The 11,144-nt window shown below is 37.0% G+C and overlaps 1 protein-coding gene across 2 annotated transcripts in view; it reads left to right on the top strand.

The window, feature by feature from the left end:
• Window position 1: 1 nt before the first annotated feature.
• Window positions 2–11,144, top strand: part of fer1l4 (fer-1 like family member 4) — a 46,180-nt gene continuing 35,037 nt past the window's right edge. For both annotated transcript variants that reach the window (XM_065241213.2, XM_065241212.2), the window contains exons 1-13: window positions 2–135; window positions 699–754; window positions 3,599–3,687; window positions 3,925–4,024; window positions 4,119–4,213; window positions 7,024–7,065; window positions 7,158–7,331; window positions 7,481–7,541; window positions 7,623–7,754; window positions 7,839–7,901; window positions 8,083–8,167; window positions 8,426–8,588; window positions 10,793–10,967. In XM_065241213.2, coding sequence (XP_065097285.1) covers window positions 57–135; window positions 699–754; window positions 3,599–3,687; window positions 3,925–4,024; window positions 4,119–4,213; window positions 7,024–7,065; window positions 7,158–7,331; window positions 7,481–7,541; window positions 7,623–7,754; window positions 7,839–7,901; window positions 8,083–8,167; window positions 8,426–8,588; window positions 10,793–10,967 — 1,314 coding nt within the window. In that variant the 5' untranslated portion in view covers window positions 2–56. The remainder of the gene's footprint in view (window positions 136–698; window positions 755–3,598; window positions 3,688–3,924; window positions 4,025–4,118; window positions 4,214–7,023; window positions 7,066–7,157; window positions 7,332–7,480; window positions 7,542–7,622; window positions 7,755–7,838; window positions 7,902–8,082; window positions 8,168–8,425; window positions 8,589–10,792; window positions 10,968–11,144) is intronic.

Here is an 11,144-nt window from a genome sequence, read left to right as displayed (position 1 = left end):
GCTGACGTTAGTACAGTGAATTACAGGATACGGTAAAACAGCACTTTTACTTGACCATGTCTATCACGGTACTTTTAAAGAAGATATATAACCTACCAGGAAAATATGACCGTAAAGTGGAATTGTCTTTCAGAGGTAAGTAGTTATTCTGCTAGTTATACACATTGAGCATAATTAATCACATTATTACTATTAATATTGTCTCTTAATATGTTAATTTGTAATTTTACAACAGGATGTTTTTGTTGATTTAATCTATAAGTTCACATGAACTAACAGCAGTATAGTTACTAATGTTACAGCTACAACATTTGATTTGAAAAAATGTGTTGTAAATGCAGAAATTTACATGAACTAGTATGTTTTTACATTATTAACTAATAATTACTAGTAATATAGTTTTTTTTAACATTTATTAATCATTAACTGATGTTAACAGGTACAGCTGTGGGTATTAAAATTGTAAATTGAACTAAGATTAATATATGCTGTATAAAGTACTGTTCTTTGTTAGTACTAACTATTGTAAACAAATGCAACTTTGTTGTTACCTGTTCATTTGTTACACTATATTGACATCTTCATTCAGTCTTTCATAATAATTTTACAAACGAATCTGTTTTAGATTTTTGTATTTGAAGGACTTCATTGTTACAACCTCATGTCATATTTTGTTTTATATCTTGTTTACTATCTAGATTTTACTCATAAAACCAAGGTTTTAGGATGTGAGAATATTGCCATCTTCAACGAGGTAAAAATTTTCTGGTGATGGTGTTGTGAGATTATTTATTTATGTAGTCTGGGATCCTGCATTACATTTCCATTTGCCGGACACTTTTATCCAAAGAAACTTCAAGGTGTAGCTACACTCTAAAAAATAATAATAATAATAATAATGTGTTAAATAGTTTAACACAAAACAATTTGATAGGATGTGTTGTCCTAGACACAAGATGTGTTATTCGTTTTAAGAGTGTACATATCGAACCCACAACTGTTTGCACTGCTAACGCAATGATCCACCAGTTCAACAGGAACAAAGCCCAATTAAAACATTTAATTACACTCTATGTATTTGTGGTTACCGTCCTGACAGTGAGACGATAAGTAGCTTGTAATGCAGCCTAGGTTTGAACAGGTGCGAAATCCTCCTCTATTCCGCGCCCAAAAACTTCTAGTTTCTCATTAAACAATTCTTACAAAGTTGAAATCAGTGTTTGGCTATGCATGTTGGGTGGAGATCTTCATACAACCCACACCCTTTTACAGTTAGTCACCACCACTCAACCACAGTGACCTGAACATAACAAAACCATGTAAATAGACATCTGTACAGTAAGTTCCTCTGAAAGGGTAATAAAGGCCTGTAAGGTTATCTTTTAACTTTAAAGCACTTCAATCTGAGTAAAGGAAACATCGGGTTTCATTCAGTAAGCATGCGTACGCACAAATTTGTTCGTAAAATGTGTGTACGGACGTTCTAACTTACAAATCATGATTCAACAAAAACGTAACACACGTGCGCAACATTCATGAACAAAGAAAAGAACCCAAGAACCCTATAATATCTCTGTGTTATATATTTTGTATATATTTTTTCTTGTTCATGATTATTATGTTACGTACTACATGTGGTCTAACTTGTTCTTACGTTTTTGTACTTTTAAAATAAATTTTAGTATGAAATCATGATTTGTAAGTTAAAGCAACACCAAAGAGTTTTTTTTTTACCTTAAAATAACGTTTCAAAAAAAGTTTCAGTGGTTCGTCCACTCAAAACAGGGTGAATGGCACTTTCACATTCGCTTTGCAGTCCTCTATCGGCCAAAACCGCACTAAAGAAGTTTCCAACCCTTGGGTAGTGGTCCTGTAGTTCGAGTGAAAACTACAAAAACCTACAATCCAATCAGAGCCAGCTATGCTGCAGTATTTATGACCGTGCTAATGAACAATTACGCGTCTAACCTGTAGGGGGAGCAAAGAGCAATAACTCTTTAGTGTTGCTCTAAAACGTCCGTACACACATTTAACGAACAAATTTGTGCGTACGCATGCTTAGTGAATGACACCCATTCGCTCTAAAAAGGTCTTATATAAAAAGCATGTGATAGAAAAGATGTGGTCCAATGAAAACCCAGGACGTCTTTATCATTTACTACACTTTACACGCATGTATTTGTTCTTTCATTATTTTATGACATTAAAAATACCAAAACACAAAAATCACACTGTAAAAATATTATGTCAGGTAACTGAAAAAGTCACATTGTTTCATCGTAAAAATTAATGGATTTCATTCAAATCACAAGTAATATTTAAAATAAGCCTAACTACATTATTTTACACCAACAAAAATATATTGTAATGGGTAATTCAGGAATAAACTTGAAGGACAGGGTAGCCATTAAAGAATCTTTAGATGTATAGCTGTATAGTTGTATCTTTTCCATTGTCTACCTTGAAGTGTGCACTTTGTAGTATGCATCCTTTATAGTGTGCACTTTTTTGTAGTATGCATCCTTTGTAGTGTGCACTTTGTAGGACGCATACTTTGAAGGATGCAACCTTTTGTAGTATGCATACTTTGTAGTGTGCACTTTGTAGGACGCATACTTTAAATGATACATCCTTTGTAAATTTCCATCTCACCTCATCTTTCCTGTTTTGCATTGATACCAAACACTTTAAAGGACAAGTTTGGTATTTTACACTTAAACACGCCCTCTTTTCAGATTGTTTATGAATCGAACGGTTTTGACTGAAATTTGGACATATGATGCTGGCCCGAGAATTTTGGGGTGTTAGTTGTATCAGCCCCCACCTCTACAATGACTGCATAGGTGCACAGGAACAATCCTTCCTAAAATGCATTAAACTTTCGTTTGCAAAGACGTGAAACTCACCGAGTGGTCAGTGGTGTTCACTGATATGCTCACACAAAAATCGCTGCAAAAGATGCTTTCCAACAGGTTTTATTGTAGTTTTGGTCCAACTCCATTGACTTCTATTAGATGTGCTGTGAGGTACGGTATTACTCCGCGCCGGGAACGTTGTTTGTATTCTTGCAATTGGCAAAGGCGGATTATCGCCACCAACTGGGCTGGAGTGTCTATTATTCAAGCTCTAAGCGGAAGAATGTACGGGTGTGAGGCATTTGGAAAAATAGGTCCACAAGTTAACAACGAATGCTAAAACAGCTGTTGGAAAGCATCTTTTGCAGCGATTTTTGTGTGACCATATCAGTGAACACCCCTGACCACTCTGTGAGTTTCACGTCTTTGTAAACGAAAGTTTAATGCATTTTAGGAAGGATTGTTCCTGTGCACCTATGCAGCCATTGTAGAGGTGGTTGGGTGATACAACAGAAACCGAAAATTCTCGGGCCAGCATCATATGTCCAAATTTCAGTCAAAACCGTTCGATTTCATCATAAACGATCTGAAAACAGGGCTTTAAGTGTAAAATACCGAACTTGTCCTTTAATGAAACTGCAGCTCAAGTGAACAGACAAACTGGATACATAACTGTTAGCCTGTCCTGACATTTCTAATGTTGCGTACTGTTGCTCTTTGTCTTTTTGTTTATGTTCCTCCAGCACTTCAGATGGCCTTACTATGGGAAAATCGAGAGAGATGAGGTGTTGTCTATCCGTGTGTACAACTCCAGTAAGATGTTTAGCAACAGGTCAGAACTTGAATCGGCTATCAGCAAACATTCCTGTCATTTACACATACTGACAATCATTATATTAAAGATTGAAAGTAATCACTTTAAGCTTTTTGTGATTACTAATTCTTGCATGCAAATGTTTTATGTTGAGCTTTTATATTAGATATGTATGAGTTATGTAATATTTCGAAAGAGGAAAACATGAATGAAATGATTCATGACAACTAATTGTGTGTTTGTGTGTAAATACAGATTACTGGGCAAGCTGGTGATCAGTCTGCAGCATGTATTGAATGTGGGACAAATCCTCCTGCGCGAGCCCTTAACAGACGGTCAACTCTGCCTGACTGATGTGAGCTCCTGACTCTTTAAATAAAGCTTTTATGTCAACATTTGAATGGTTAAATATAATGTGTGTTAGTATAATGATGAGTTTTGTTGTGTAGATCTACATAGAACTGGAGGTGAGGTATAATCCACTTCAGGGTGCTGCTGGTGGATGGGACAGTGAGGATTTCCTCAGGATAGAGGAAGCTGATGAGTTAGTCATATTTAAGAACATTACATCTTTCTGTTCATTCCTTTCACCCATCCATTCTCTCCATTAATCCTTTATTTATTCATTCATCCATTCACCCCCTCATTCTTTCTTCTTTTCTTCCAGATATCAATACATCCATTCCTAAATTCCTTTCTTTCTTCCTTCCTTCTTTTCATTTATTTATCCTTTCCATATTTCTTTCTTTCTTTCCATTCATTTGTCCATCCATCAGTCAATCCATCCCCTTTCGTCATTTCTTCTAACCATCCCTTTCTTCTTACTTTTTTATTTTTCCATTCATTCCCTCCTTTCTTCTTTCCTTTCAGATATTCATCCATTCATCGCCTCCTTTCTTCCTACCTTCCATTCATCGCCTCCTTTCTTCCTACCTTCCATTCATTAATCCCTTCTTTCTTTCCTTCCATCAATCCTTCCATCTTGTGTAGATCCATCCATATCATCCATCCAATTCATAAATCTTGTATAGTCTGTTAATCAATCTTTCTTTCCATTCATCTGTCTTTCCATCCCATTCATCCATTCTTCTAATCATCTCTTTCTTCACACATTTTTTTTCCATTCATCCCTTCCATCCTTCTTTCCTTCCAGATATTCATCCATTCATTCCCTCCTTTCTTCATACTTTACACCCATTTATCCATTCTTTTTTTCTTACCTTCCATCCATCCATCCTTTCATCTTGTGTAGATCCATCCGTATCATCCATCCAATTCATAAATCGTGTAGTCTGTAAATCAATCTTTCTTTCCATCCATCTGTTTCCTTCTGTCCATCAATCTGTCAATACATCTATTTTGTTCTTTCTTCCATCCCTTCCTTCTTACCTGCCTTTTAACTTTCCCTTCATATATTCATTCACCCCTTACTTCCTTTCTTTCTTTAATTTATCCGTTCCATCAATTTTCTTTCTTTCTTTCTTTTTTCTTTTTTTTTTCTTTGCCTCTATCTGTACTTCTCACTGTCCATCGATCAGTCAATCCATCCTTTTCATCTTAACTTCTTTTTATCTTTCCATTTATCTTTCCATTTATCATCCATCCATCCATCCACCAATTCATCCCCTCCTTCCTTCTTTCTTTCCATCTTTTGTAGAAACATCCATATCCATCCATTCAATCCATAAATTTTGTGAAGTCTGTAAATCTTTCTTTTTATCCATCTGTCTTTCCTTCTGTCCATTGATCTGTCAATCCATCCCTTTCGTCTTTTTTCCAACCATCTCTTTATTTTTCCATTTATCCATTATTTATTTATTTCTTCCAGCCATCTCTTCCTTCTTACCTTCCTTTTAACTTTCCCTTCATCCATCCATTCACCCATTCCTTCCATCCTTTCTTTCTTCCATTTATCCTTTTCATCCATCCATCTTCTTTCTTGCTTGCTTGCTTTCTTTGCCTCCCTCTGTTCTTCCCACTGTCCATCGGTCAGTCAATCCATCCCTTTCATTCTTTCCTCCAACCAACCATCCCTTCCATCTTTCCTTCTTTTAATCTTTCCATTCATACATACATTCATCCTCTCCTTTCTTCATTCTTACCTTCTTTTTATCTTTCCATTCATCCATAATTTCTTTCTTTTATTTATCCTTTTCATCCATCCATCCATCCATCTTCTTTCTTTCTTTCTTGCTTTCTTTGCCTCCATCTGTTCTTCACCCTGTCCATCGATCAGTCAATCCATCCCCTTCATTCTTTCATCCAACCATTCCTTTCATCTTACCTTATTTTTATCTTTCTGTTTATCCATCCCTTCATCACCTCCTTCCTTCATTATTTCCTTCCATTCATCCCCTTCTTTCTTCCCTTCCATCTTTTTGGATGGATCCATCCATCCATCCAATCCATAAATCTTGTGTAGTCTGTAAATCTTTCTTTCTTTCTTTCCATCCATCTGTCTTTCCTTCTGTCCATCCATCCCTTTCGTTCTTTCTACCAACCATCCCTTCCTTCTTACCTTACTTTTAAATTTCCCTTCATTCATTCATTCATTCATTCATTCATCCCTTCCTTCCTTTCTTCCATTTATCCTTTCCATCCATCCATCTTCTTTCTTTCTTGCTTTCTTTCTTTGCCTCCATCTGTTCTTCACCCTGTCCATCGATCAGTCAATCCATCCCTTTCATTCATTCCTCCAGCCATCTCTTTCATCTTACCTTCTTTTTATCTTTCCATCCATCCATCCATTCATCCCCTTCTTCCTTAATTCTTTCCTTCCATGTATCTATCCATTCATCCTCTTCTTCTTTCCATCCATCTTGTGTAGATACATCCATATCCATCCATCCAATCAATCTTGTGTAGTCTGTAAATCTTTCTTTCTTTCCATCTATCTATCTTTCCTTCTGTCCATTGATCTTACAATCCATCCCTTTCGTCCTTTTTTCCAATCATCGCTTCCTTCTTACATTTCTTTTAACTTTCCCTTCATCCATCAATTCACCCCTTACTTCCATCCATCCTTCCTTCATTTCTTTCTTCCGTTTATCAGTTCCATCAATCAATCTTTTTTTCTTTCTTGCTTTCTTTCTTTGCCTCCCTCTGTCCATTGATCAGTCATTTCATCCCTTTTATTCTTTCATCCAACCATCCCTTTCATCTTACCTTATTTTATCTTTTCATTCATCCATCCATTCATCTCCTCCTTCCTTCATTCTTTCCTTTCATCCATGCATCCCCTTCTTCCTTCCATCAATTGATCCCATCTTTCCATCCATCTTGTGTAGATACATCCATATCCAATCCATAAATCTTGTGTAGTCTGTAAATCTTATTTTTTGTGACTGTTTTCAGTTCAGAGCTTGTCATAAGAAATTCAGGTTTTGCTGACCCAAGGTAAGAACTTATCTTTAATAGTTACTCTTCATAAGCATTTTATTATGGTGTATAATTGTAGGTAAGTGATTGATCTTCTCCGTTGTTCGCAGCTATTCAGAAAGTCTGCGTCCTCAACAGCTGGACCGTGAGACCAGATTGATCGGTCGCAGCCTCTTGAGAAATGATAATGAAAATGGAGATGAAGATGACGATAATGACTACGATGACGATTTTGACTTGACAGACATGGAATGTGGCAATGTGACATTTACTCCCATTCTGAGGTGTTTTAAATACCAGCAGCACTGAACATTACACTTCACTATGTAACACAGCCTATAGTGTAAAGCAATACAACGTATAACATTGTATAATGTCTAGTTTAATTCACATATTTGAAATCTAATCCAAAGATTTATGTTTCTGTGTATAGTCGTTGCAGGTGTTTGTCAAAACATGAGCTTGCTATCGCACCCAAGGTGAAGTCTTTCCAGGTAAACAATCCAAAAATGTCACAGTAGTTCTTCAATGCCCTGACAAGGTTATGTCTCATATTTAAATCTGTTTTCCATAAGGTGAATGTAAATGTAATTGAGGCTCAAAAACTGTTAGGGGTGAACATTAACCCAGCAGTGTATGTGACTGTCGGAGATGAGAAAAAACACACGGCTACTCAGAAATCCACTAACTGTCCATTTTACAATGAGGTAACTGTTTACATAGAAATCAAAGATTACAACTACAGATTTAAGAATCATTGAATAAGAATATGTTTCACTTTTGTCTTTAAGAATTTCATGTTTGAATTCCAAGAGACACAGAATGTGCTGTTTGATAAAGTTATTGAGATTTCTGTAAGTATTCCTAGCCTAGCATCTTATTCAACTTTTATAGCAGATAATGTACTACAAAAAGTAAAAATTGCCATTTTTACAATTAAGACATTTTTTTTTTACTTTTGTCCAGCTTAGAACTGGTTTTAAACAGTCCATTACCACATTTCTCACCATGCATTTTATGTTTCTTATATTTTAGGTGGTTCATAAGAAAATGCTTGCATTTATGATGACCTTCATAGGAACATTTAAGATTGACATCAGCACAGTCTATCAGCAACCAGGTAGGTACTCTGTTAATAAATGTGAATGTGCATTTCATGAATGCAAACAATATGCATGTTGAATGCAAGCTTTGCTGCATGCGGTCCAAGTGAAGAATAGAAAGCGAGACTTTGCATTTGTCAAATGTTAATAACATTCCCAGGACATTTTAATGGTGATAATTAGCTCATCACTTGTGGTTTAAAAGGGTGATTATAGGTCTTAAAGACTTAGAGCTGCATCATTATAATACAATAACACCGTGATAAATCTTACAGATCACCGTTTCTATCAGAAATGGGCTCCGCTCACTGACCCCAAAGACACCCGCACAGGAATTAAAGGCTATGTGAAGTGTACTGTCAGTGTGGTGATGAAGGGAGACCCCATGGGCATGGTCAGTCTGGCACCAGTCGGGAGCCAAAATGATGACATTGAAAAGTAAGATCCTCCCATATGTTAACTTACATGTCAGAATTGTTGGAGTACAGCTCTTTTCTGTGAAATAAATACATGTGACCCTGCCATTGAAAGCCCAACTTAAAGGAGCATTTCACCTGTAGAAACATTAATCTTTATTGAAAGTGCATCATATTTGTAGTCGAAATGTAACATACATTTAGAATTTGGTGCCTATTTGACAGAGAAAAGGGGTGTTTGTATCTCACTCCCTCAACAAAGATATTGGACTTCCTTCTTTCAATGATGCAAAATGATGATTTTTACATCATTGAAAGAAGGAAGTGCGACACTAAAATCTGTATTTTTTCCTGTCTCAGCGGCAACTGAGAAAATGATGCACGACCATTCAAAAAAATTACTAGGGTTCTAACTATACAAAGCTTTATGCAAATGGGTGAAGTGTCGCTTTAAGTCAGTTTTTGTGATTTACTGTAAAGAACATTCTGTGAAAAACAGTTAAATAACTCACTGTATATAAAAGCATATTTTTCGAAAATATGCTCATTTGTCAGCTCCCCTAGAGTTAAACATTTGATTCTTATCGTTTTGGAATCCATTCAGCTGATCTCCGGGTCTGGCGCTAGCACTTTTAGCATAGCTTAGCACAATCCATTGAATCTTATTAGACAATTAGCATCGTGCTTAAAAATAACCAAAGAGTTTCAATATTTTTCCTATTTAAAACTTGACTCTAAGTCTTCTGTAGTTAAATTGTGTACTAAGGGGTTGTGCACACAAAAACATTTAAACGTGGCTGAAAACGCCTGGAGGACGGCGAATGCCAGCTGTTTTTCAGCTGAGTGCCAGCTTTCTTCAGCTAAGCGCTTTGGTAGCTCTGATACGTCAGCTGTGAGCCGGTTGGTTGCAGTGATATTTGTCCCGCCCCTCCTCCCCTGTGATTGGACGGCCGCGTGAGAACTGACATTGACGAGCGGAGCTTTTCATCCACAGTTGAATATTTTCAACTCTCGGACACTCAACGCTGAGCGCGAAAAAACACCAGGCGCCGGTTTGCAGTGTGGAAGAAAACCGCTAGCTGCTGGCTTATTTGAAAAATGCAGAGCTTTCATTGGAAACAATTAAAAACATGCGCTGGCCGCGGGCGTAAAAGTTTTGGTGTGCACAACCCCTAAGACCGACAGAAAATGAAAGTTGCGATTTTCTAGGCAAATATCAAACTGGCGTAATAATCAGTGACTTTGCTGCTGTAACATGGCTGCAGCAGGCGTAGTGATATTACGCAATGCTCGAAAATAGTCCCCTGCTATTGAAAGTTACCAAGGGGATTACCAATTGCACTTCCTGCAACCATGTTACATCAGCAAAGTCCTTGATTATTATGCCAGAATGAGAGTAGTTCCTAGCCATATCTGCCTAGAAAATCGCAACCTTTAATTTTCTTTCGGTCTTAGTACACAATGTAACTACAGAAGAGTAAAAATTAAATATTAAAGATATTGAAACTCTTTGGTGTTTTTTTTTTTTTTTGTGCGATGCTAATGGTCTAATCACATTCAATGGATTATGCTAAGCTATGCTAAAAGTGCTAGCGCCAGACCCAGAAATCAGCTGAATGGATTCCAAAACAGTAAAAATCAAATGTTTAACTCTAGGGGAGCTGGAAAATGAGCATATTTCAAAAAAAGTGGAATGTCCCTTTAAATGTATAGCCTATGGATTGTGCTTGAGGGGTGGGTCTGTGATTGGATGAAAGGTGTCGGAGATCATTACCAAGTGTCGTGATCAGCACTGCTGCTGTTGCTGCTTGTGGTGCCGCAAGAACTGATGACATCAAAGTACCACAAGAGCATTTCGATAGCAGTCTCCTCTGTATGATTTCTCTAATCGCTCTCGCTGGATTTGGATGTTATCTGCCTCTCGGTTGTGGTGCCACATGAAGTCAAACAGGCCTGAATTAGTCACTGGATCAGCGTAACAGTCAAAAAAATGGGATGCGGGACGTCCCGTACGTGACAAATAAATTAGGATCAAAATACGGGAATTCCCACTAATATGGGACAGTTGGCATCCCTATAAAGCTATTCAAAATTAATATACATCATCACAAATTACAAGGGAGCCTCACTGCTCCATTTTCAACAGTCTAATAGATACCAGCACAAACAATTTCTAAACATATTAGATGTTTGGTTCATCAGTGAGGTATTTGCTCTTTTCTGTAGGAACCTTCTCTTGCCTAAGAGAATGCCGTCGGAACGTCCTTGGGCGAAGTTTCTCCTGAGGATATACAGAGCCGAGGGTCTACCCAGCATGAATTCTGGTTTCATGGGGAAGATGATGAAAGACAAAAAGGTCTTTCTTGATCCCTACGTTCAGGTTACATTTGCTGGCCAAAAGGTGATTACCTTTTAAGTTTTATTTTGGGGATTTGTTTCTAAGTCACATTAATAGGTTGTCTATAAATTACTCTGTAAAAAAGGTGCACCATGATGCCATAGAAGAACCATTTTTAACATCTGAAGAACCTTTCTGTTTTCACTTGAGTGTTGTGGCAGAAGAGTATTCCTGGAAGGA

The sequence above is a fragment of the Paramisgurnus dabryanus genome, chromosome 14, assembly GCF_030506205.2.
Source record: "Paramisgurnus dabryanus chromosome 14, PD_genome_1.1, whole genome shotgun sequence".
NCBI classification, from domain to species: Eukaryota; Metazoa; Chordata; class Actinopteri; order Cypriniformes; family Cobitidae; genus Paramisgurnus; species Paramisgurnus dabryanus.
This window is presented reverse-complemented; position numbering and strand designations above follow the sequence as displayed.